General features: G+C 38.4%; 1 protein-coding gene across 5 annotated transcripts; it reads right to left on the bottom strand.

The window, feature by feature from the left end:
• Positions 1-269: 269 nt before the first annotated feature.
• On the bottom strand, positions 270-26,990 carry PSEN1 (presenilin 1). 5 transcript variants are annotated; one of them, XM_030041563.2, is made up of 12 exons: positions 26,918-26,989; positions 24,921-24,971; positions 23,913-24,056; positions 18,874-19,130; positions 17,432-17,573; positions 13,756-13,823; positions 11,786-12,006; positions 9,376-9,474; positions 7,997-8,083; positions 6,968-7,141; positions 4,720-4,838; positions 270-4,424 (listed from the first exon to the last, which is right to left on the bottom strand). In XM_030041563.2, the coding sequence occupies exons 3-12, from the start codon at positions 23,994-23,996 to the stop codon at positions 4,269-4,271; spliced, it is 1,407 nt and encodes a 468-aa protein (XP_029897423.1). In that variant the 5' UTR covers positions 23,997-24,056; positions 24,921-24,971; positions 26,918-26,989; the 3' UTR covers positions 270-4,268. The 5 variants fall into 5 exon arrangements, with proteins under 5 accessions (XP_029897423.1, XP_040974488.1, XP_029897416.1 ...); XM_041118554.1 differs by lacking the exon at positions 26,918-26,989 and adding an exon at positions 22,018-22,142; XM_030041556.1 differs by lacking the exon at positions 24,921-24,971 and having other exon boundaries at positions 26,918-26,990.
• Between the last annotated feature and the right edge of the window lie 710 nt (positions 26,991-27,700).

Genomic DNA, 27,700 nt, shown 5'->3' with positions numbered 1-27,700 from the left:
TTGCTTTTTCATGCCTTAATTATACCTTCTGGGTGCTTTTGCAACAGGCTTTGACCAACTCTTCAAATGAACACAAAAAGTAGCTTTTAGAAAGAAGTACTTCTACAGAAATCAGTTTAAAGCTCTTCCGCTGGGAAATAAAGCAGCTACTTAAGTGTCTTAAGACAGGAATCTTACTCATTAAATATTGAATAAAAATAGCTACAGTGTTTACGCCTCCAATAGCTTTAAGTGATGGCTTTGAAGTAATACGGTAAAGGCAAGATAAGTCAGGATCCATGCAACTTTTATTTTAATAATTAGACAAATACAGGAAAAATTGCAATATCTATCAAAAATGTATCTTATCAAGAACCGGAAAGGTGTTTAAAAAACATTCACATTCGATTCAGATTATGTACAAACCAGTGTTTGTAAAAAAAACAGCAAATGCTTTGAGTGTAAAAGAATTCCATTCTAGTTCATGTTTCAGCGTTCCCAATGACCAAGTTACCACTGAGATGCAATCACAGTGCAGACATGTTCCACAGTCTATTAAACTCGTTTCAACAGCATCACTGCCAAAAGTAATTTTTTTTTTTAAATAAAGCATTCTGAGAATTTTCTTCATACAGTACCATCTACCAAAAATGTACTTCTGCATATTTAATTCTTCACTGCACTAATGGCAGAACAGTTGTCATCTACAGGCCCAGAGTACATATATATCTACATCTCTACAGGTACAGATATATATCTATATATCCAAGAAGCACCAGTCTCCTATGCCTGAAATAGGGTCTGCTTTGTGCATTGAGGAGATTTGCCATTTTTAGTGGAGCACAGCCCTTGATCATTTGGCTCAAAGAAGTCATCATCTGCCCAGTCAGAACTATTCTGAATGTGTTGCAATATCACATGCGTACCTTCAAGACTCACCTCATGCAGATGACATTTGAATTTGAGTGCCACCATAATAGCCATACACAGATATGACAGCATCATACATCTTTGCTGTAAGACCAGCTTCCAGAGATCTCTCTTTTTTGCTCTGGATTAAATCCCCCAACAGAAAAAAAAAAGGAAAAATGAAAGTGGCTGGTTTTTAGGCAAATCTGTAACTTGGTATTATGTTTTCTCATTTATTTATTTGAAGCTTAGCCAAAGAAGGAGACTAATCATTGATGTAAGCTGAAAGGGGAGAGAAAGCTATCATGATACCCAGTTTCAAAGTATGAATACTGAAACAGTCACACAACAGTTACCAGTCAGTCTGCTTGGGCACGGAAGAGATGAATCTAGCTACTAGGGTTACACAATAGTTTTTTCAGAGCTACAGTCTAATGTGCTGTCATTAACATACTAATTTAATAATAACAAAAACTCTCTCAAAAATGCAGACTACCTGTCAGACATCTTTCAGTTATAACAAGCTAACCAAGCTGAAATGGTTCACAATCTCAGATTAGATTGGTGTTTTAAGACAAAGTAGAGAAAAGTGACACAACCTTCACACTTATGTACTAACAACCCAAATGCAAACAAGAACTATTCTCAACTGAACCTTTTGGACCCAAGTACCGAGATGATCTTCAGTTGCAAGATCTCATTTGGAACATAAGCTACCATGACTTGGCATAAGAAGGCAAATCTAGAAAATTTCATCTGGTTTTTGAAGGTGTACGTAAGACTTTGTAATAAGCAGTGTACTTTAACATATATTGGCCTGGGCTTGAAAAGCAATTTCCCTTCTGAACTTATTTTGAGATTCAAATATATAAACTTGAACAGTTTCTGTGAAAATAAATTTTATGGCCTCCACCACTGTAACTCCACACTAGCTCAGAAATTAAAACTTGAAGATAGCAGAAGCAGCTCAGGGGAGTGGAAGACTGGCAATTTAGTGTTTGAAGATTCTGAGCTCTTCCTTCGGTTGTACATCCAACACCCATTCAAGTATGTGGAAAGGCATTTGTGCATTTCTACGGATTCTAAAGCAATTCTTAATGGAGCTAGTGCTCCCATGGTGCATATTTAAGCCAAAAAACAAACAATAAAGATGACTGCTGCATTTAAGTAACAACTCTTAACAGAGTTGGCTCAGATATGGAAACAGATGCTAGTGATGCCAACTCTTAGCAAACCTGTTCTATACAATGAACCAATGGTTAGGATGCCCAATAAAACACACAAGGGAATTTTCTTAGATATAATGCTCAGTAAAGGGACAAGTTACAACAGTATAGAACCAACGCAACGTCTTGTAAAAAACAAAACCAAAAACCAACCTGTTTTAAGTCAGGCTTCATTGCAGCAAAATATGGAAGAGTGCTTTAAGCTAGAAAACACAAGCAAGTTTGACTTGAAAAGTCAGTGTAAGCAATTTTGATATGGTTAGTTTATTAATGCTATCCACGATGAATCAGCACACAAATGAGATGAAAAGTACTTTAAGAGGAGACAAGACAATATATTTTATGAAAATGTAAATGCTAACACCACCACAGTTAGCAAGTCATACTGGAAAAGAGACAGATGTTTCCAAGGACAATCAAAGTAAGCCTTCTTGGTTTTAAAGCAGATTTATACACGACAGCCTTTCTCCCCCCTTATTTGGGCAATGGTTGGTGAACATCTGTGATGTCTCAGTCCTTTGAATCTATAGGCACTGAAACAAAGCCCCAGAAAAAAAGGTAAAAGGAGCTTGCATCAGGATTTTGACAGTTGTTCTACTTGGCAAGGACTCCAGTATCAAGATGCAAGTAAAATGGAATGCCCGACAATATTATCCACTCCCTGTGCTTCCCTCAGAAAAAAAAAAAAATTACTTGTACAGAGTAAGAGCCTACGGCAAAAACAACTTCATCTCACACAAGTCTCATTTCCAAGCAATTATTCATAAACGAGTTCTTTCAAATGAAGAAGAAAACAGAGTTTAGCAGTTTTAAGGTTTGAATTGAGTCTTTTTCTTGTAAGAAGCTCAAGATCTCTTATCTTCTTTTCAGTGATTTTGAGTTGTCTTTCATTTCTCTAGTCTTCAGTTCCTCACAGGAGAGGTAAAGTGAAGAGGGCCACAAATTTTGCTCCTTGGTAATGTTAAGTAATGTCTCACCTAACTTAAGTATCCTCACTAATAAAGATACCGCACAAAAAAAACATCCCTGCCCAACCTGAGGTGTTAGATGGTTGACTTCAGGTCAACAGAACTGTAAACCACGTTTTTGAAGAGGAAAAATTTCAGTGATGCCTTGGAAGTGCTACTAATAGCACTTTGGCCTCTAGATCTGGCAAGCTAAACTCCATCTGGCATTGCTGCAAATGTCTACTTATTTCATAAGCATTTCAGTAGAAGGAACATATACCGACAATGCAGTCCATGCTGTTAGTGACTATTCTCAAACACAGGGTTTGAAATGGTGTTCTAGCAAAATGATTTGCAAGAGCACAGAGTAAGTCCTGAAATTGCTTTTTAATGTAGTTCATTAACCTTTTGGAATCTAAGATCCAAATTAGGACCTTATGATCCACTAATGCCAAATAATTCAGTCCAAGTCTAAGTAGCTACATAAACTGGAGCAGGTGCACTCCATGCTTGAGGATAGGAAGTATTAAAACTGAGAAGATGCTCTAGTTCCAGTGTGGAAAAAAAAAAAAAAAAGATTTTAAATTTGCTAAACCAAGCACACTCAGGCACAGAGGCTATGAAGTGGTGGAGCACTCTTAGAGTGACAGTACTTTCTCCCTTTGTCGAATTGCTACAAAGTCCTTTCTCCTTACACAAAGCAGTCAGGACTCCACTGTCAAAAAAATCACTGCTGAAGAAGTCTGAATTGGGTTCTCTCTCTTCAAGCGGTTACAGAGACAAGTTCCATGTGATTTGTCAGCTTCCTTTGTTAACATCAAGGAAGTTCTGAGCACCCTTAATGCTGTGAAAATAATCAACCTGTGGTAAGAGATCGCATTGCTGGTGGAAGCATTAGCACTTTTCACACAGGTGGTCCTTACCAGAGATACATATATCAGATTACCTCTGATATAACAGCACCTGGTTTAGACCAGCCATCAGGAAGAAGCCACTTTCACACAGGAAAATTCATATGGTGCCCAGTGCAGCAGTTGTCTCGGGGAAAAAACAAAAACAAAACCAAACACCATCGGAGGAAGTTGTAATGATTCAGGCTTGGAATCTTGAGTATTAAACTTCAGTCTCACTTGAGAACTGAGGGAAAAACATTTTTCCTCCTCCCAGATTTGCTACAAATATCCATAGAATACCAGCATCAAGTGTGCTAGATATAAAACTGATGGAACGCTAGCTGGTCCATAAAGGGTTGCACCAAGTTATCTGTAGCAAAGTAAAAAACTAGCCCAAAGGTTATGGAGATTGGAAGAGCTGGTAAGGCCTTCTTAAAGATGGCAAGAAGCAGAAGTGTAAGGCACAGACCCTGAGAGGAAGAAAAAAAACAAAAAAAAATAGGGAGAAATTAGGGAACTCTGACAAGCAAAAGACTATATATATAAACATTAATCCCACAGAAATACAAGATACAGTTCATGCCTTCCTAAACTAAAGGCTTAAGTGGCAGATGTACAGCCAATGAAGATCACAGCTAAAGCCCTCATCAGTTTTCAGTCTGGCCATCAAATAAACGAATTCCAAAGAAAAAAATGTAGCAGTTATGGCTTTGTCGCTGATGAAGAATAGAAACTATCCCAATTATAATATTACAATATACTCACAATTAATATGGCTACAAAACATGCTAAAGTTGTATTCCAGTCCCCGCTTGCTGTTGCAGAGGCCTTGCCAACAAGGACACTGTAGAAAATGAAGTCTCCTAAACCTAGCTTTACTCCTCCTGCAAAAGTGAACACATAGCAGCATTAAGTATCAGGCAGTCTACTAATATTGCATATCAGTAACTGTCAGAGAATAATATAGATTTACATTAAGAATCAAAAATAACATTTTATTTTCAAAACTAGTACCACTCCTGAATCAAGTGATAAACTCTTGTGAAACAAGACAGCTTAGGAACATTACACCACTCAATTAATTCATCCTATAATTAGAATTTTTCTATATTCCTAGTCTCTTGTACATACAAATACAATATATACATGCTCAGATATTTGTAATTATATTTGTTGGGGGGTTGTCCACTTTTGGTTGTCAGGTCATATTCAACAGAATATTGAAGTACAATTCCTTTAAGCTGGCCGAGGAAGGGGGAAAACATGTAAGTCCCTTGCAGATGATATTTTATTTGCCAGTGAGAAACCTACACCCAGCAAAATATTCCACTGCCCTCCCAATTTTCCTATAGAATTCTTACTAAGGTAATTCTAAAAAGCACTTGTGTGTAATTACAGAGCATATCACAGAAGTAAAAAACCAACATATTTAATCCAAGATGTGAGGTTTAGGAAAACTCATGAGTTAATGTCTTATTCTTTTAAATAGTAATTACCACCTTAGCAACAACTCTGGGAGCACAATACTCAATTATTTCTACAAACAAACTAATGAAGATTTCCTGAACACCAGCTCACTTTCTGAGCTTTTAGTCCAAGATATTAAGTCAGAGAGGCCAACATCAGGTCACCAGCTGTTTTCATCTGGCCTATTGTTTACTTTGTCACCTGATTACAGTCCAGCCCAAAACTCACTTTAGAGTTCTAAGAGGAACTCAGAGCATCAAAACAGAGGGCTATGCCTGGGTGATCACTGGGGAAAAAAAGAAAGGAGAGAAAAAAAAAAAGAAAAAAAAAGGAGAAAAAACAGAAAAAAAAGGCAACACTACTCTCTTTCAGCAGGCCTCCAATATATGGTCTAGAACAGTGCATTCATGAAAAGCTCTTAAGCACTACAACACCCCTCAACTGCTGAAACAAAACTTGGATGCTTGCTTTCAGCATAACAGAACAATAAGCAAAGGCAACTGCTAGATAACTCCTTCCACACAAGCAAACTCTCCAAATTTCTAATGAGCTGCTCAGAACTTCTAGTAAGCTAATGCTGGCTGACAAGTCTGACTGGATCACTGCACATCTGTCATTACTATTTGCTGTAGGAATACAGGAAGGAGAAAATTATTAGTCTGGCCAGACAAGAGTTTTAGTTAACCAGTTAACTAACTAAAATAGCCCAATTCCTAAAATTTTTGCATCTTAATGTTATTTTTCTAAGCTCTAGAAATGAAAACGGATTTGCAACACATTCCGAAGTTGGAATGTTTGGGACAAAGTAAATTCTAAAATTGTTCTTAAAGTAGAAATCTCTATTTTTAAACAGAGGAGCACCTGAGAATCAGAGGAACCATTGCACCTGCTAAATATGGCAGCATCACATGGGAAGAGCAGTTTATTAGACAGGCAGACCCTAATTTATTTAGTGCTTTGCAAATCTAATAGCAGCCTAAACTCCAACTGGAAATCACAAGTCTATTAAACCAGAAATCTGAATATTGAAGTCATATGGTCTCCAAAGATACTGCACCTCAGCAAGATGCTGAAGAAAAGTAAGCAAGCCCATAGCACTCTGCATTCATTTCAGTCTCCAATTAGGTTTTAAACATTGCTTTCTACAGAGTGGATTACAATAGTTTAATCTTGAGGCAAAAAATGTTAATGTCTGCGTTTACAGGGCCAAAAGCCAAAAGAGGTGATACACAGCAGAACACTGCATGAAAAAGACAGAAGCTAATGCAAGTGACTGCATAATGGTCTGAAAGCAGCTTGCGCTATTAAAGTTTTGAGTCTGTATATCAAACTGAAGGTCAATTTGGCCAATATTACTCACTCCTCCAGCAAAATCAAAAGCTACCAAAAAGCAACTCCATTTCTATGAGGCATGTCAGTATTGATCACGAGCAAGAGCAGTTCTTCAGCTTGCTATTAGCTCACAGCATGCTGTATCTGTGCAGTCAGGATGACTAAGACTAACTAGCTTCAGATTTACTAAGTCTATCACAGTTTCCATACTCACGTTCTTCAGGGTCTTCACTTGTTTGAGAGTTACTGGGTAGAGCCTGAACAGCAGCACGTGATTCAGGTGTTGATTCAATGGGTCCTATTCTATTGTCCCTTTGTTGCTGCCATTCTTGACTAAAGCCACCATCATCTGCTTCAGCATCTTCATTCTGAGTCTGGTTTGCCGGAGCTCAAAGGAAGAAAGGCATTTAACATCTCCTTCAAAAATATGCCTTCTAAAACATGACAATCTCTCCACATGTAAGATCATAGAAGAATCAGGAAAAAAGAGGTATTCCATAATATTTAGCAACATCCAACACTGGCACACACCATTACAAGACATCCTCGCTTAGGATTTTAATACTTATTTAAACAATCAGGAGTCAATGTGCACTCTGCAGTCACAGCATCTACATGTTGCACTCAAGTCCTAGTGTTCAGGAGTACTTCGACATAACAGAGTGGAAGTTCTTTGGTGACCTAATTTAAAGATCACAGTTTAAGGAATAAACTCTCATCTAACATTTCATTAGTTTCTTTAGTCAACATTGACAGCTTAATTTTCCAGTAAAATAGAAAACTTTACTGAAAGTTACATATACATAGACCCCTTCAAGCATGTTAAATTCAGAAACTCTGCTCTGCTTTATTAATACATGTAAAGAAACAAACTCCATGTTTTTAAACACTAGCTGCATAGCCAAGAGGGCTAGACACATTTCTGTCTAATACAAATATAAATGAGTTAGCATTATACTATATCATCCCAATTTGACAAGCAATTGAGCTCAGTCAATAGTTGTCTATTGAGAGTCATTTCACCACCAACATCCTGGGTCCCAGAAAAATGAATACAAGAACATTAACTGCACAATAAGCAAGAAATTTTTGAAGTCTTGACAGATTCATCATTCCTAATAAGGCTTCCATGCTTTCACTCTTCTACAGCAACCAGGACACTTAAAAAGCTAAAAAACAAGCATCCATAAACATGTATTCCAACAAAATGACAACTATAAAGGCTTGTCAAAATAAGACTCACCTTGTTTATCGTAAGTGGAGTTTTTGGAAGCTTTCCGTTGGGCTTCCGGATCTTCCTCAGCCATGTTCACTAACCATATCATTGTTGCTATTAAAAAACAAATAAACAAACACCAGCATAGCTAATCAGATCTTCAGATGTATGCAATTCTGAGATAGCGTTAGCATCAATCCTTTTTTTTTTTTTTTTTTTTTTTTTTTTAAAATACAACTATGTTTTGCAACAGGCAATTTTACTCTCACTAAAGCACAGTAATATCTGGAACACAGCCAGTACCAGCTACAACATGCATTTACAGAATTTGGTGAATAAAAGTTTTATTCTTACTAGATGTTGAAAAAAAATGGCAACAGGTGTTGCCAGAGAAATTACTTCTATATATGAGGCCCACTGAAAATCTGAATCAATGATTTCTTTACTTTTTTCCATTAATCAGTTCTTTCATCTGCAAGTAAAAAGGTCTATCAAGACTGGTACTAAGGTACTTCAATTCAGAGGCAGTATCTGGATCAAAGTTAATTGTTCTCTGTCCCCACCATCACAGAGAATTCTCCAATCTGGAAGTAAATGTTACCACACTTAAATGGTGTATTTTACTTCAAGTTTGTGGTTTCTCAGCATTAACCTCTCCTCCCACAAAACAGAACAACAGGCAGCTATGAGTAGTATCTGTGAAACAGCGACACGTAACGAAAGCCCTCCCCTTTCTCCACTGTAAACTTGTCCCTGACAAGTCAGTCTACAGCATACTTCCTGCTTCCAAATACAGGCCTTTCGTGAGCACCTGTAGCATATGATTTATGATTAGCCTATTTCACTGTTTATCCATATGATTACAACTAGCAACATGAATTTCAGAAACAGTGGAATTATGTACTAATTGATACACAGGTCATAACAGCAATTTGCATTCAGTAGGTTATTTTTCACAACTGCAGGGAGAAACAACATATCAAAAAAGACAAGCCCTGGAGAAAATAATTCTGTAAATGAATCTCTTTTTGGCAATTTCTCCCTTTCCTTCCAGTAAAACACAGGCTATTTAAGCACTGAAAGCTGATAAATATTTTCTGAAAACAAGTACTCCCTTTGAATAGACTTAATTCACAGCCTAATGACATACTTCTTTGGCCAAAACAAGGTGTGTTACCATTTTTCCTGTTCATATTTTGTAAAACAACATGCTGGTTTTTATCTTGAAAGATCTTAGCCAGAAGATGTTCCATATTTTTGATATTCAAGTTCAATAGTGAAAGGCTCAAGTGAACAGACTAAGAATTCCAGCTGACAAGCATCATGTTAAAACACAGAAAAATGAGAAAATCAGTTAGGCTGAGTGGGTGATTGTAAGTTTAAAGTATTTAATGAAACGTACTTACAGGAGTAAATAAGTGCTGGGAAGAGAGTTTCATTTCTCTCTTGAGCTGTTTCAACTAGCATACGAAGAGGACCTTTAGGACATAGGACAGCAACCAAATCTGAAAAGAAGAGCGAACAGATCTTCTATCACTGCAGACATACTTATGAGAAGGTTTTTCTATAACACTTGCAGAGACTGGTAATAAGATAAAATGCTACCCTGACCATAGACTTCTGAGAGCGCCATTGGCCACAAGTCAGTATCCTACAGGAATACTTCTTAATATTCTCAGTTAAACAACCTATTTTACATATTACTGTAATATGTATACAAATTAAAAAAATGCGATGTTCCTCACTTAAGGTATTACGCAACTGCAAATGTATCTGTGTCTGTATGTTGACTTGCAAGTTGAAAGCAGATAATTCACAAAAGCTACTATTCAACTAACATCTTGGAAATTCCCAAGCTTGCTTTCTATTATCAAAGCTTTTCTTAACCCAAGTTTAATGCTAAAACAAATTTTAAGACAACAGGTAAGTGAGGCTTACATTACTTCTATAAAGTAGCCATAACTGCCAATTTATTCCCACTTAAATAGGGGAAAAAAAGTGAATGTGCATGTGAAGAGAAAAAAAACCAGGTTTATTAAGCATTGCAGAAAAATGCTGTGTTTGCATAGATTTGAGAGGTGTTCAAAGCATATTTAGCATAAGAAAGCAACAGCAGCTTTTTGTTGCTTCCCTCAATTCTTGTTCATGGGACAGTATATGAAACTGGGTGAACAAGTAAAAATTAACTGACAAGCAATCATTTACAAAATAGGATGACTGTGCAAGTTACTCATACAGATCAAAGCACAACACTAGGAAAAACTGATCTATCAGATGCTCCATTTGCTTTCTCACCGGAATGGTGATGGTTTATTAATGAAATTTGCAACTCCACAAACAACCTCAGCTACTTTTCCCTTGTCTTGCATATTTGGACAGAAAGCTGTAACATTTCCATATTAACCATGCTACTACCTTTTGCAGTTGTCCACTCACTGTATGTCTTTAAATTCATGTGAAACAAAATCTGATACCGAAAGGAACAGCTTACTTGTCAGGAGCTGTATGTTGCACAGAGCAGGCTTTCTGCACCTGCGCTAACTGCCCTAGCACCACTGCTGGTCCCACTCAAGTAAAGACTTCTTAGCATGGGGTCACAGGCTTTGAAACTTACTTCCCCTTTACTCAGAACAACCACGTTATGATCTTGGAATATGATCTGAAGAGTAACTTCATTTTGCAATCGCTGAATGAAGGCTGAATGCTTGCAATACTAAGATTTGTTCCAGTCATACAAAAGGTGGAAGTGGAGAGGGGAGATGGGAAGGTTTTCATACACACAAGGGACATTTTTCCTCCCTCTGAAGGAAGAGGACACCTAAGGAGTACACTGACCTACCAGAGCTAATCAAATCTTATTATCTTCTGCATTTCTACAACTGTACAGATTCTCAGTCTTTATCATCATCAGTGACTTTCAGAGTACACATTCATCACACTTACATGCTTCCAAAAAAATTCCAAGTTATGAGCACATCTTCATGGATACACTTAGCTGTAATATTTTAATTATGTCTAAGTAACTGGCTTTTAGGCTTGCCTGGGATCTAAATTGGTATTTGGGATAGAGAGCGATCTTCTTACCAAAAGTGTCCAGTGCCCTCTAAAGCTTTATGAAAAAACTACATCTAGGTATCTCTCAGTCATCATTCTGAAAAAGCATAATATGCAATAATTCAAATGAATTTTCTTTTTATTTAAAAAAAATCAAGGAAACAGATATCACAACCGTATCCTTCTAAATGTAAAATGACTTTGAGCAACGAAAACTGCCTTTAATCCTTCCTTGCTTCCTTCTCATTGTATTACTAGGCATGGATCAGGGTGTTGTTTCTATGTCCACAAATTTAAGCAATTCCTATGTTGGGAAGACCTATACCTGTATGGGACTGCACCCAGACAACAAGCTCCTAAATTCTTAACATACAATGGTTTCCAAGGATTCTTGGGGAAAATGAGAAGCCAAAAGCTCTCCACCTTCATAGAAGAGATTAAAATGGCGACATAAGTCTCTTATCTCCTCCTCTCTTGAATTACTTCAATTCTCCTCTCCAAAGAATCTAGAAAGTCTAGAAAACATGAAGGAAGATGGCATCACACAGTCACACAAAGCCACTAGCTGCAGGGGACCCATCTTGGTTTAGATCATGATCTTATTTCTGAAGTCTGTAATCACCTTATCCACTACTTTGGATGATACTGCCACACACACACACTTTTTCTTTTTTTAAGGTCTAGTCAGACAAGCAGAAAAGTCAGGGAATAGAAGAAATACCCACCATAATACCTGTTACTATGCCTTGCCCCAGACCTTACCATACACTGAAATGACAGCCAGGATAAGCCACGCAGTCCATTCAGGAAGGTACTTAATGAACACCAAGGCCATGAGAGCACTTATCATAATGAGATACGCCTGCTGGAGCCGAAGCGGACCCTTCCAATGAATACAAATCATTCCCACAACACCGAAGTTCCAGATCATGAGTGCCACCGTAATGTAGTCCATGGCAACGTTATACGTCTTAAAAACCTCACTAAAAAAAAAAACGTGGAAAAGAATATGGACTGCATTTGCTTAAAACAATGGAAAAAAGTTACAGATGGAAACTTCAGAATTTTTTTTTTTTTTTTTTTAATTTTCACATTCAATGTAGTGGCACAAATGTAAAATTTTATTTCCAATGAGTACTTAACTATTCTTCAAAAAGGGGATAATCTTATCAGTGTTTGCTTCACACCAACTTTCACTTTTCTGAAAATTTTCATTAATGTTCTATTTCTTTCTCAATCAAAGCCGAAGTTGATAGGAAAGGACATTACTGCAAAACCAGTCATTTTGATTATGCTCATGAATTTTAAAAATCAGAAGAATAAGAACTTGTGAGGTTATAATGGATCTTTAAAGGCATGCAAACAGATCTCTCTCTACTTACCTGCCGCCTGTGGAAAGGAAATACTTTACTATCTTCAAAGTAGGATATACATGGTTATTGTATTTTATTCTTTGCCACAAAAAGTAAAAAGCTTTCTTTTTGGATGAACCGTGTCACTCTGTCACACCAAATACTATAAACTAATTAAGACCCTCAATAAGTAAAACCAAACCAGACAAATATGTTGTCACCAAGTCACAGGTGATTTCCACTGACCCAGGGAAGAAACAGTTGTGATGGCCTTTTGCGGATTCTGCTGCTAGCAACTCATCAAGGCACTAAGAACCTTATAATTTGCATTATACTTTCCTCCAGGAAATTTGTCTTCCATAGTTGTTAGCTGGCCTCTGAGATGTACAGTGTTAAGAGGATGCCCCTCACTGCCATCACATATAATTGGTCTACAGACTACCTCCTCACTCACTGGACCTCTGCGAAAGGAAGCCAGTACTGCTATGAGGCAGGAAGAACAGGTGAAGGAAAGCACGGTTTCAGGAAAGCCTCCAGTCCCTCTATTCACACATGCTCATGGAAGACTGCCAGCTCCAACCCAAACCCAAAGGAAGTGAGCCTGGCAACTTGTCTTCACTCAGCCTGCACTGCACTCGCGCAGCACACATTGCCTTGTATTTCAAAAGTCACTATTAAGGTTAGAGAAAATACTGACCAAAAAAGATCACTTTTGCAAAAATTAGTGACTTGAAGGAACACAATTTTCTCCCCCTAGAGACCAAATTCAGTAAGTTTCTTTGAAGAGAAGTGTATCTGTCATCAAGTGGTACAAAAATATACACAGTATAATAATTTCATGGCATAACTCTAGTTACAAACCCCGATCAGGTTGCTCATTTTAGAGAATACCGAGTATTATGTACAACTTCTCTTGACGTCTGGGTAAAGGTGTGCTTCCAAATTTGAAAAGAAAAACACTGAATATAATTTGGTGAGAGAGTAGATTCTTTTCAGATTATTCTTTTCTGTCACTCCCATGCAAACAGCCTTTGCATATATAGCCCAGTACCAAAGCCATGACGTAAACAACTGCCCCTGAGTCATATGGCTATGAAAAATTAAGTTATCAGAAAATATGCTAGCAGAATAAGCTACCCAGTGGAACATAGCTTATTCTGGCAATGCATGTGATAGACAGCTTCTGCACACTATAAATTGCACTATAAACCCATAAATCTCCCTCTCTTACATGTACTCTATGAACCTATATAGAACTAAAAAATTTATTGCAATAGCTTACTCATTATCATTCTTCTTAACATTCAAGGGCTAGTTCTAAAATAAATACGTACACAGTGATACATGAAGAATAGCATATTAATGCTTTAGTTCACTTACCCCAGGTAGATGAATGAGAAAAAGAAAAGCAGCAAAAGAGAAGAAATGATAAGCCAGCCATGGATCACCTGGAAAAAAGATATCAATACAGATTTTTTTTTTTAGACTTGTTAAAGTTAATACCTACTTAAAAATGCTTTTAAGGTTATTTTCCCTTTTGATTAAAGCAAGAAAATTATATTCAGATCTCTCTCTCTGTGGTTGTTGCTAAATTCATATTTAGTCTATACACACTATTGTATTTCAATTTACACTTACGAATTTTAAGTGCTTTGTGGTCTTTCAATAGAGGTTCTATACAATGAAAACTACTGCTTCTATATTTTTAGGCCATTTTGATAACAGTGGCATTGTAACATAGCAGATGTATCCAGCATTAACACAGATGGAAAACATAATTCATTTTTGCACAATTAAAAAGCCTGCTCTGATTCCAAATCATTTTCAGAATACGGTTATAGAATTAAATGCTGGAACATATGAAAAACCTTCATTGCTTATCTGTTGGAATTAGCATATCATCACTGAATGACTATATAAAGATTTCTATATTCTCTATCAATCACCTATAGACATAAACCCTAATTTTGATATGAGAGCAGACATACATGCCCAACAATTTAACAAAAAACAGTTCAGGGTTGTACTCAGTGGTTTAAATTTGGAAATGACAGGCACTCAGACTTTGCAGTGACGAAAGTGCATGCCACTCTTGTATATTACTGTGCAAAATTAAAAATTAAGATTGAAGAGCCCTGTAACTTTGGTAATCTCTGAACTGAGAATGAAACATGTATTTGTCAAATTCCCAGCACAGAATCTTATATATAACACCAGACGCAACATTGCAGGTAGATAACCAGTCAGAAGCAATAATCTAGAAATTCAAGCTGCATAAGAAATCCTGCTTCAAACAGAAATGCTCAGTGGAAAACTGACTGGTTAAATTAGCTATATATGTACACCAGATCAAAGTAGTCAGAAACTGTTCAGAAATTGTGTTATCTATTTCTCTTCTTCTGAAAGATGTGTAGTAGAATGCATCTTATGTTATAGTTTTTAAAATATTTTGCAAAAGTTAATTTAAAAGTAAAGGCCATATGCACACAGACTAAAGGAATCACTTTTACATGAGGCAACCAGGACCTTCCAGCAAATTAAGAATCTAGCTATTACAGTTAGTAATTTAGTACATTTAGTCTAACACTGAATTTTTCATAAGCATTTTTTAAATTCTCAGCAATTTTTGAAACATTCATTCTCCTCCTTCACGCTGTCTTGTCTCTCAAACCAGGTTCAATTTTAACCTTCAACCTAATAAAACCTGTCATTTAACTAACAGATTGGCTTTCAGTATTTGCTCATAGCAATTTGGAGGAAAAAACCCATAATAATGCTGAAGACTGATAGGTACGTGAAACAGAATCCAACTTTCAAACAACTTGTAAAGCTACTTATATATCTAAGTAGCAACCTAACAAGAGTAATTTTATTTCTCTGTAAGACTAGTTGAAACCATTTTAAGAAAATGGCAAAGCAAGCTGTGTAATTTCTTTTAATAATAACATGACATCTATCTGTAGTTCTTCTATTTGTAGTATAAGCTCTTAATCTTTCTTACCACTTAAGAAAATAACATGAATAATAATGTTTCATTCTAGTAAAGAGTAAAATGCTAACAATGTCAAACACCAAGGCCATAGTCCAGCAAACGTTTATACACACTTTGCATAACTACTGCCAACAGTGCTGAAGGAGGTAGTTTCAAGAGTTGACATAAGTTGGCATTTTACACACAGATGTTTGTTTTATTCTCAGTATCTCATTTGCTATAGCACTTCCCAGATCACCGGCCTCTTTTCACACAAGTGATATTTCCAAAGTATTTCTCGTAAGTTTTGGCCAGCATTTTCCTAGCAGGACACTATGACAGGTTTGTTGCCTTCTAATTAAAGAATTTGCATTGTTCATTTGACAACAGCTTCAACACTAATTGATTGCTGGTACAGAGTCGGCTTTGCCCACTACAACTTGAATAAAAACTAAGGATTGCAGAATGCAGAGAATTCAAATGAACTACAGCAGCCAGATTTTGGTTAGGCAGATTGAAGAACGCAGAGAATAATAAAATACACTAAAAAGAAAAGCTAGTCAAATACTGTCACTTTTGAAGATGCTGTTCGTGGTTAGATTTAGGAGCTAGAATCAGGACCATGCTTAACTTATCACGTACAGGAGAAACACAGGAAACTAACAGCAGTAAAGCTCAAATAGGATTTCCTTTCTTCAAAGGAGTTTTCATATAAAAATCTTGTGAAGATAACCAAATTATCATTACCAGCTGGAGGCCTAACATTCTTTCATTATAAGTTCCATTCCTCATAATCTAGACCTTCTACATGTAGAACTGCATGTAAAACAGAATTCAATGGACAGGTAACTACATTTTACAGCACTCTGGTATAGCAGCATAGAAATACTCTGTTAGCAATCCTAAAAATAAATTAATTATTTCTTTTAATTAGCATAAAATATAACTACGGGAAATTTCTGTTGTCCAATCATTCTATTTTTTTAGTACCACAATTATTTTTGTAAGGAGAACATGCAATGCTTTGTAAGGTCAAGAAGAAAGCCAGAAATGTGAAAAGCTTAGTAAAAACTATTTGATGCCTTCAGCACCTAAGAAGAACCGACTGGCTGCCAAGAAACCTAGCTGAAGTACATCAGTTATCTGACTTCATTTAAATTAACAGAATTGACAGTTTAAAAAGAAAAACTTTGTCAGTTCACATTTAACACCACAATGTGATAGATTAGAAGGTCCATACTTTAAAAAACACTATTCCAAGCTGTATGCAGATTCAGGCAAAAACGTTTCCCCAGTCGCTCCACAGATACTTTGTAAAGGGGTTTCACCCACAGCCATGAAGACAAGAATTATTTTTCCCTCTTGAAAACAAAGTGGAGCAAAGCTTTGTGCCAGTACATGGATCCCACTGCCTGTTTCACAACTATGAAAGAGCTTCAAGGTTCTGGCTGCACACTGGGAAGTTTTATTAGGCCAAGCCTTGTCAAATGGATCACTAAGACCAAAAGATAACCAGGAATTTTCATGAACAACTCCGCCCAGGCAGGTGACATTGCAATTATTTATGCTAAGCCTGGACTTGCTTAGATTACATTATTATATGATTGAAGTCTTTCACAAAAGAGCCTCAGAGTCTCTGTGTTTGCTATAAGGGTATCGCCTGGCGTGTACAGCCACGCACATGTCACACTGTTGGGAGACTTCTATACTGGGGCAGGGTGGGGAGAGGGGAGCCCTTGAAAAGGCCCTGAAGTCCTGAATGAATTTCAAATTGTAGGACCATGTCGGTACTTTGTAGTTCTTGACCACAGGAAGATTTCAGTACATGGCACATTCCACAGGAATAGGAAACAATGTCACCCTAATTCTAACTGACAAAATGGCCAGAAGTGTTAGCACCAGCCCTTTGCCTCTCCATTGCGTCAAAGGAACAGAGCCACAAAATTGAAACAGTGAATTGAATCACCAATTCTGCTACTTTTGCTCACTCATCCTTGATAACCCTTCATTTTGTTCCATTCTTGATAATCTGTACTAATAAATAAAACCAGCACAATTACTCAAGTCAATTATATTTATACTCACCTTGTAGCACCTGTATTTGTAAAGCACAACCAGGAGTATGGTCATGACAATGATAACGCTGATCATGATAGCCGCATTGAGAATTGAATTCAGGGCTCTCTGTCCTACTGTCTCTGTCTCTTCTGTGAAAGGAGTGTAGATGCTACAACAACAGAGAGTCAACTGAAATGCCACTGAATGCACAGATGTTTCTGATATGTGAGGCCAACATCAAATGAAACTGCAGTAATCTTTCAGTCCACAGCTGTAAAAGCAACAGCTATTTTCTACTTAGGCAAAATTTGAAAGGCAGCATGGGATCATATTAGGCAAAATTTAATTAAAAAAAGAAAAAAATATTCCTTAGAAGACTTGCCTTTCCTACATTCTTAGATTACTACTATTTTCTACTTTGTAAAACAAACAAAAAACAGCGTTTGATACAATTACTCACAAGCTACGAATCATTAGAGTATTACTGCAGCTAGACCTTTATAAGCACACCATCTAGTGGATTTACAACGGAAGGTTCCCCAACGATTTCAACAAAACAATGTATAGGCTCTACTCTTTTTCTTAAATACAACCACCTAGGGAAAAAAACACTTCATTGGGGGGGGGGGCGGGGGGGAAGACGACACTTACCATAAATAAAATCTCAAGAAAAATAATTCTTTTGATCGACAACTTTGATAGTGAAAAAGAACTTTGTGTTTTATTGAAACATTTTATGACATGCTTGTATTATACAAACATTTCAAAGCCAAACACACTTTGAATCACTTTGTCCAAATGTTTTCGCAGTGGAACATTTAGACTGATTTGCTGCAGGTTCTGACAGGCTCAGTGTTCTTCCTTTCTCTCCTTTCTCTCAAATCAGCTTTCACTGGAATTACTTTTTTTTGGCAACATCAATATTTTAAAAAAAAAAAAAAATCAATCTATACAGGAAACTTGCTAGGAAAGTTTCTGTAACTACAACAGAAGTGAACCTCATAAAGCTATCTTCCTCCTGCATTTGAATTTCTTTATCAAACAGCATAGGCAAACCAGAACTTGGCATATATGTTACTTCATTTAAATGAGTAGGTTTTTTTCCTTTTTCAAAATCTTTGTATTCTAGCAGACTACAACTAAAATGGCTTTGGCACAAGATTGAGTTTATTTTATAAATACCACAGGTCACAATGAAGTATTAAAATGAGGACTAGGATTTGAATCAAGCAGTCACAACCAAGATATTACCCCCAACTGGTCACCAGACAAACAAATGTCAGTAGTACCATGAATATAGAGTCTGATTTCTGGAAGGAATAAAACAAAACTATCTTCGGGCTGGTGGAGGTGAAAAGGGAGGCAAGAGGGAGTTCACTGCTTGAATTAGACTTCTGAAGAAATGGAGATTAAAGAAAATTATCTAAGTGAGTTCATTGAAAAGATAGGGGAAAAAAATTGATACATACAGCTGTCCATCCTTCCGTGTATAAAAGCTGACAGACTTGATGGTTGCAACAACGACCACCATGCAAAGCGTGACAGGTACAAACAACATAATCACATGTTTTGCCCCGTATTTCAGTGTCAGCTCCTCATCTTCTTCTTCGTCTTGTTCCACCACTTGCTGAATGTTGTTTTGTGGCTGCCCATTGGTCTCAGACTCAGGATTGTCATTTCTTCTGCGCTCACTATTATCATGGCGACGTCTTTCACTGTTGTCATTCTGCAATAAATAAAAACCAGTTTCCTCAGCAACTATCCACAATCATATTCTTGTACACTAAGCTAAAAATTATCTTGAGGGGGAAACGTGCAAGGTAATATTTACTGTTAAAAACACTTGCTGCAGCAAAGACTTAAAACAGTAGTAATTAATTGCATCACGTAGTTACCAAAAGAATGGGAGCACAGGGTTACATTAGAAGCATTTATATTAAAAACAGCAGCAGCTGAAAGTAGGCTGGTTGCATCTAACAGCCTATGTTGCCTTTCCTTTAAACAGAATTTAAAAAGCTGAATAAAGACAGACAGCTTTCTCCTTTGGTTCAAACTACAGTTGATACAAGGGTGCATGACAGTAGATTACTCATAGCGTGACAAGAATTAACTATATCTGTTCCTAGAAATAATGCCAAACAGACATTTATGACCCTAACTCCATGAAAATCCCAAGAAAATTTCTACTTTCCTTACCATGTTACTCCCACTACAGTACACTAACTGGAATATATATTAAAATGGAGTTTCATGAGGTACTGCATTCCGACATTTTTAGCAGTAAGAATGACATAGAAATGGTGATCAAACTCAGGTAATTCTCAGTCTTTATACTGAGATTTGATCCCAAATTTTTAGCATATTGAGCTAAGTGTGGAGATTCTTTCTCTCCTTTCCCAAGGATACTACTGCCACATCCTTTCACTGACATTGAAGAAATTCCACCACTCTTGTCAACAAATATGAAAGAGCTTCCTGATACTGCTACATGAAACATCAAGGGTATAATTCAAACACAAGGACAGAGGTAAACTTTCAGTGGAATTAAGATTAACCAGAAGCAAAAAAAACAATCTGAGAACACCACCTACAAGTAAATGATCAGGCGCCTGCACTCCTCCTGGTGTCACAAACCTTCTGCCCCCTCTCCAAGAAGCCCTGTTAGCAGAGGGCATTAAGCCTTTTATATGTTGTGTGAACATACAGAGAACGAAACAGGAAAGTGAGCTATGTTTCACCTGTTCTGGACTACAAATAAACAAAACCATTTTATGTTTACCAGTCACTCTAAACAAGCCCTAAAATGCAACAGTTTACACAGACTACTTGTTTTTTTTTTTACTGTATTACCATGTCCAAAGTCAATGCTGTACTGTTCCCATTCTCTCCACTCAAGAGGTTTAACATAAAAGAGATGTAACACAAAGATTTTTGGTTCCTTACAAAATGAATCTCATTTCTTCAGAACTACTTCATTTACAAACAGTTCAGTTTGAGTAAGTGCACTAAAGCAGCTTTAGATTAAAATGTACAATAAACTGAAGGAAGATACCTTTTGCAATACCTTTAAAATATCACTCAGTTTTAGTAAAACTGCTCTAGACATAAGGTAGGGCATTGAAAATAACCTAACGAATTTCTGCTTAAGTACTCCTATGCAGGTAATTTTTTCCTTAAATATGTGATGTTAAAGTCTCATCACCTATTCTTAACAGCATTTCCAAACACAACTGCTGACTTGTATCTCATTAACGAACTGCAGTTTTTTGATAAATCAGTAGTTATTTTGGAGATTCTTTATACAGAATTTTCCCAGCCCCACCCTCAGAAAAGATAAGATGTTCAGTATACACTCAGGAACTCATAGTGGGGTTTTCAAAAGCACTTAAGTGATTAAGGAGTACAAGGCCCTGGACTTTGAACTGCAAACACTGGCACTGCTAAAACCTTAGTTGAAGCTTTACAACTTCCCCAACTCATGAAAAATTTGCTTTTACAAAACATTACAAAGTAACAGTACACACCAAACCCTTTGCCTATTTTCTCCTTTTTTTTGTGGTATCCTCACGATCAAGCTCAGCAGGGTTTCAAGAACCATCCTCTAAGAAAACTTGCTTTATTTTTCAAAAAGGAAACTGAATATAAGGGGAGGAAAAAAAAAATCTAACACTGTCTTAATTAAACAATTAAAACTAGCAGGCAACCAAATTTTTAGAATTAAGGTTTTAACCTTAATTTTAATTTAGTATCATTAACTTAAAGTATGTCTTCAAAAAGATCTTGGGTCCAATATTATTTCTTGCTAAATGAAAGATTCATTATAAATCACTTGGTATTTTGCATAAAGTCCTCACATACAATTACTGAAAGCCAGGTAGAAACAGGAATATGGGAGAAAGCAAATAAAGAGATCATGTTTAATTATTCTGAAATGCTGGCTGTAGCTGAACCTCCTTCTGTACAGATTATAGCTCAAACGTAACATTTTTCACTTTCATAGTAAAATGTTCCACTTCTCTCAGTCTACAACAAGACAGCAACAAGCTTATCTGTCTAAATAAACTGCCTAAGATGATCATAAGTAACACCACATTGGAGATGATCAGAGCCTTGGAACACTTCACAAGTAAAGCAGACCCAGTATTTAGGTTTCTGCACACTTGCAGAATATGCTGCTCTTTCTGTGCTCTAATAGCAGTCCTGCATGAGAGCACACTTACCCCTATCTTAGGCACAGAAATATAAAAAGTAAAACAAAAATCTACAGTTTTGCAAAGCAAACACAAAAACAGCCAAAGGAAAAGGTTGATTAACTAGCACACCACTATAGAAAACTGCAAAACCAAACATAAAGAGAAAAATTGAAGAAATTGGATCAGTATGTGCCATTTTATTCCCTTCACTAGTTAGGAACAAAGACACAATCACAAAATGCCTTTATGTACTACAACACAGTGCATGAAAACCGGATCAGCATCAAAACAGTTATGAGTTATTCTCTCATTCACCATTAAAACTACACAAAAGTTGTCCTTTCAGGCTACTAAAGTGTAGCTAAACGCGACATGCGCGTGCCCCACTGCTTAGAAGAACAAATTGCACTCATATCCTACCTGATCAGTATTAAACAGAGCAGAGGCCATGGACTCTTGCTGAAGTGGAAGCAAAGGAACAGACTCTTCACTTTCCTCAGACATAGTTAAAAGTGAAAATTCTGAAGCTAAAAAGTCAGTAACACCTGTTGTAACACCGTAAGCAAACGTAAGTTACGAACTACGCGCTTTCAGGTGAATAAACAGTATCAAAAGCAAATGATAGGGGTTTTTTTCCTATCAGGAAAATAGTTAATAGCAAACCCAGAGCAATGCCCCTGAACCAAGAGATAAAAAACTAGCATATTTGATAAGAATATTTTATTTATTAAATGCAGATTTATGTATCAGGAGCAGACCGCCTTGCCTAACATTGGGCATAGACTTCATTAGTTCTCAAATACGCCATTTATGTTTAAAGGTGACAGATATACAGTGACAGATATTGAAGACTGGACTGAACTCTTGGTGAGTAGACTGGTATAAGACATGGTAAATTATAGTACTTTGTGATTTCACATCCTGACTCTTAGCCACAGAAGCTAGATACACTTAAGCAGGAAAGGATTTTTGTACATAAACAAAGCGGATGTGCGTAGGGGAGAAAAATCACTACAACTAAGTATTGAAACTACATCTAGAGTTACACTTAAACATGGAAAGAAAAAGCACAAGTGGTAGTTACTCATCAGTACAGTCAGTTAGTGAGAATTAAATAGAACCATCCATCCCCCATGGCTGGGAAGGAGCATCACCAAGTTATCTGTAAGGATGGTGAGCCTACAGCTTATCGCTGAGCTCTGCCTTTTTAATCTGGCAGAAGTGTTCAACAGAAGTTAATCTCTCACCTCTGCAAGATGAAAAGAAACCCTTTTCATTCCCTCCGAAGTAAAAGCACAAAGGATGCAGTAGGAAAGTTTCCACTTCTCTGTTTTTACTAACAGTTTCTATAATCAGTATGGTCTTAAGTCAGACTGACTTCTTAATTTAAAAATAAATTTTCAAACGTTTTATATTTTTACTGATATAGCACGATGCTGATCTGAGATAAAGACAAGGATTTTTCAAAATCCTACTTAAATTGCTGGATTGTATAGAAGAGAGAGAGCAGGGATCAAAATATTCTCTTGAATCACTGCCATAAACATGGCTACAAGTGACCCAGCCTCACAAAAGCATTTCTGTGTCACAAAGAAACCTGATACTCAAGAGCTATAGCAGGAACAAAGAACTGAGCAGGACAAATCCAAGAGTCTGAGCACCACACCCAAGCAGATCATCTAAACTCGGTTTTACTGCAACATGTGCAGTACAATGAGTACAGCTTTAGCAACAATTATGTGCTTAGGTCTTTCAGAATAATCCTATAAAACTTTATGGTTTGAGTTCCCCCTCCCCCCAAAACATCCAGGAACTCTGAGAGCACTTTGACAATTATTCACAAGTAAGACAAGACAGTGCTGCTCTTCCTGCATAGGAATAGTCCTCCACCAATAGCAACAACAAAACCCAGGCTTCAAGCTCTACTAAGACTAAAATTAACTCTGTGACCGAGAAACCTGTGAATCAACCAGACCACAGTCAGGCTGGATCAAGAGAGCTCACTAAATCCTCTAAAGGTCAATGTTTGACACAGGAGTGTCCCACCCCATTTTCTTATTTTTCTTGAGGGCTTGGTCACTCCAACACCACTTTAAACTGGGGGAAGTCTTATCTGTATATAAAAATGAGTTTAGAACATCAGATATTTTACAGAATATTTCTTTTGGCACTGCTTATCACTGCAACAGTCCAGATAGAGAAAATTACTCCCAACAAACAGATTTCTAGAGTTCTGAACTGTATTTTCATGCATGTATTTTCATTATTCATCCTGATTTAACTGCTACCAGGTAATAAAATTGTTTGTTACATACGGTATTGCTGAGATGGTTATCAGGGAAGTTTTCTGTCAGCTGCCCATGCTGAAACTGGGGTAAATGCGCAGACAGTTCTGTCATTGGGGCTGTCCTCTGGAAATCACTTATTTCTACACAAAACGGATCTTTCCTCTTGAGATGCTGAAAGGAAAAAGATGTGTAAAAAGCCTTTGTTATTACATGACCAGGTTCCCCATCCCCTCCCTACCCCAATTTTTAGAGTTCACGCAGACCAAAGACAACCATTTTCTATCTACTGAACTGCACCATATCTTCTAAGAGATGATAATAGGGATTTTCCAGCATAAAAATCTTATGCGTCTAGGCGTTATCAAATTAGTTCATCAGCCACGGAAGTAAGCCAGCAACAAACTAATAATTCAAAACAGTTCCCCATTCCTTCTTGTGCAATAAAGGAGAAGCGCTGCATGCTTGCTCAGAGCACAACTTGTATGTTTTTATCGCAGCAGAGTACAATTGCTCCAAGTTGTTTGGTTTTGAATTGCTGATAAGCTCAAGGGGAATCTTCAAGCAAGGATGACTGAGCCACACTTGATAATTTAAAATCCAGATATATCTTTAATACTGTAATGCCCTAAGAGCGACCTAGAGCTACACAAAACAGTATTTCAGCTGAGCCTCAAGAACTAATGTGCGTTCATTTCCCCTAGCGGTAGGTTTTATGTATCAGCTAAATGTACATAAACACGCCTTATACTTGTAACAGCTTTATAAATTCTTCCATAAAAAAGTCACATACTAACATTTTCCTATGCAAACATGAATAAACCTCCATAACAAAGGAAGATAAAGCAATATAGGGGAAATAGGAAGAAGGGTGACGTAACTACATAAGTTTCAGAAAAAACATGATTTTAAGAAACAATGACTAGGCCTAGATAAATCAGTGGCTTGGTTACACAAAACATAGGGAAGTGAATAAAGCACTGCCTCAAGGGTGGAGTGCCAGTCCCCACTTCCACCCCAAGTGGCTCCTGCTCCTACCTTGTGCCAACTCCAGCACTCATCAGTCCTCTTTACAGTAGATTTTACTCACTAAAATGGAAGAAAACAAATCCAGCAAGAGAAAACAAGAATATTTTTGTGCTCGTTTAGTATATTCAACTAATGTATGGAGGGATCTCGAAAAACTCATACAAGGAAGGATATCACAAAGCCAGGACTCTTACTTTTGGCACCAGCAAGCCAGAAGTGCTGCAAGACAGCATCTTAAAGAGGGAGTTAAGCCTATTTTCATAGATACTAAGATACAGAAGCTGTTCCGCTACTTACAAACAAATACATATCTTACAAGACTAGTGCATAGCGCTTACTAACTTCAGCAGGGATGTAGCTTACACTAAAGACCCATTAGGAAGCAACACCAATTTAACAAGTCTAGTGGGAGCACGCAAACTGTTTGGAAAAAGAAAGACAATGTAGTATTCACTAGAATGACTCTCTTGCATGTTTGTCATTAAAAATAAAGCGCATGTAATTTAAAATATAATTAAATGTAAGATTAGATGAGAATAAATAGGCATTACATTGCTTTTACTTTTGAAATATTTGCTCCAATTCTTTGGTTGGGCTACGGAATATAAATAATGTTGTTTTAAGGCTGCTACTAGTAAGAATTCTCAGTAACAGGGCCACCACAGAGGAAAAACTTGAGTATTTTTATCCAAAGGTAGAGTATCAGAATGAGATTTTTCAGATAGCAGCATGTCAAAATTCTAATTAAATTACAAGAGAAAAAAACAAAGCATCAACCCACAAAATCCTTTTTAAAGACTGGTAAAGAAAACCACCACCAACTCACCAAACAAAAAACCAGCTACTGAGGAGCAGAGAGAAACTGAAGACAGGGAGGACCAACTGACAGGGGAGTTGCACCAGAGCTTGAATGACAGTGTTTAGCAGGCCTCAAAACTTATGGTTTCTTAAAACAATCCCTTGTGGAAACTCAAGAGCTCAGAAAATGGATTCAGGACATCTTCCCAAACAACTTCATTTTCTATTTTTAAATAAATGAACGCTCCCAAGTTTGAAATTTAACTATGAGTGAATGAGATCTAGAAATGAACTACGCATTAAACGGACACAAACTACATATTTATTTGTTTTACCTGAAAAGGGACTCACCGAAACATTTTTTCCTAAGGAAGCTGTTAATATTAAAACAGCCTGTCTAAAAAAGTTCTTCCTTGCTTCCTTTGGCTTTCCTTAGTAAGAACAACAAGAGTTACGACGGCCGTTTTCAGAGATTTACGTTTAGCCTAGTAAGTAGGGGTAACACGCAAATAAGCGCTACAACGCTTTCTCTGCTTCGAAGAGCAAGACAAGCGAGTGCCGATCAGCCGCAGCAGACGCGGTGCGGTCCGCTCAACCCGCGCCTTCTCTCTCAAATAAGCAACAAGCAGCAGCCGCTGCCTTCCCGGGGGGGACAGCAAACGCCCCGCGGAGCTCGCCCCCTCAGCCCTGCCCCGGGCCGGAGCAGCCTCGCCGCAGCCAGGGGCCCGGGGCCCCGCTCCCCCTCGGCCGCTGCCGGCGAGCCGGCACGGGGTCCGGGGCCGGGCGAGGGGCTCCGCCGCCGGCTCCCAGAAAGGCCGCGGGGGCGGGGAGGCCCCCCGCGGCAGTGGGGACGGGGGGCCAGGGTCGGTCCCCCCGCCCGACATCGCCGGCTCCCCGGGCCCGCTGCAGCGGCCCCGCCTACCTCGCCCACCCCGGCCCCGCGGCGCAGGGCTCGCACGAAGACCGGACCCGGCCGCCCCCAGAGCCGCCGGCCCCTCGCGGCCCCGCCGCCGCCCGGCCTGCCGGGCGCCCCCGGCCCGGCTCCGGGTGGCGCAGCGCGCCCGCCCCGCGCCCCACACGCTGCCCGGCCCGCCGGGCACCCCCTCACCCGCGCCGGCCCCGAGATCGGCGGCGGCGGCGGCGTGCCCGGGGCTGCCCCGGCACCCACCACCACCCCTCCCCGCCCGCACAGCGGCTGACAGACCGACCTGCAGGGCCGCCCCTCCCGCGGGCTCCGCCACCGGCTCCTCGCCGCCCCGCAGCCCGGCCCCCCTCGCTTCCGGCCCGCGCCCCGCCCGCCGCCGCGACCTCACTTCCGACGGCGGCGGCCGAGGGAGCCCGCGGCCCAAGAGGAGTCCTGCAAGGGAGATGGCGGCTGGCCTGGTTAACCCGGTTAAGTGATGGTACCAGGTGGAGAGAGGGGTATTGCGAGAAAATACGCTGCCTGGGCGCTTTGAATTCCAGTCACGTGTAAGTCCCACAAAAAAAAGCCTTACGGAAATAACAGCAGTGACTCTTTCGTGGAAGAAACAAAGGCAATTTCAAATTTGAAACTCACCTTGCTGTCCCCGATACTTGAGGGTTAATCCACCGTTCCTTCTTAAAAGTGCGTAACCTTATCGGGTTACTATTGTATAGGAAACACGATGATGCATCTAAATATATCTATTCTAAATATTGAAAAAGTAAAGTCTCTGAGGCACCATGCAATTCTGCATGTTTAAAACAGATGTGTTTCACTATTTGACTACACTACAGGAAGACGCATGGGAAAATGAACTGGCACAAAAGTATTGCACATAAAAGTTCGGTTTTACATAAGCACTTTGACACAAACACCGAGTTTCAGTAGGTCGTATGTATCTGAAGTGCATTTAAAAGAAGCCATTTTTAGACCGAAAGCGATGCCTAGCCATTAGCCAAATAAAACTATTTGTTATTTTAAGAGGAGAAAAAAAAAACCCAAAACACCAAAAAACCAAACATGGACA

Source organism: Aquila chrysaetos, chromosome 2, assembly GCF_900496995.4.
Source record: "Aquila chrysaetos chrysaetos chromosome 2, bAquChr1.4, whole genome shotgun sequence".
Taxonomy (NCBI): Eukaryota; Metazoa; Chordata; class Aves; order Accipitriformes; family Accipitridae; genus Aquila; species Aquila chrysaetos.
Note: the sequence above shows the minus strand (reverse complement) of the source record. Positions and strands in the feature narration are given on the sequence as shown.

Bases quoted from the DNA above. Each gene is read 5' to 3' on its own strand.
- PSEN1 (XM_030041556.1), bottom strand. From the start codon at position 23,996: ATGACAGAACTGTCTGCGCATTTACCCCAGTTTCAGCATGGGCAGCTG. The intron at 7,142-7,996 runs GTGAGTCTTATT...TCTTCCTTTGAG, and splicing joins CTCCACTTACGATAAACAAG to CTCCGGCAAACCAGACTCAG. The intron at 4,839-6,967 runs GTGAGTATGGAA...TCACTTTTGCAG, and splicing joins AAGTGAAGACCCTGAAGAAC to GAGGAGTAAAGCTAGGTTTA.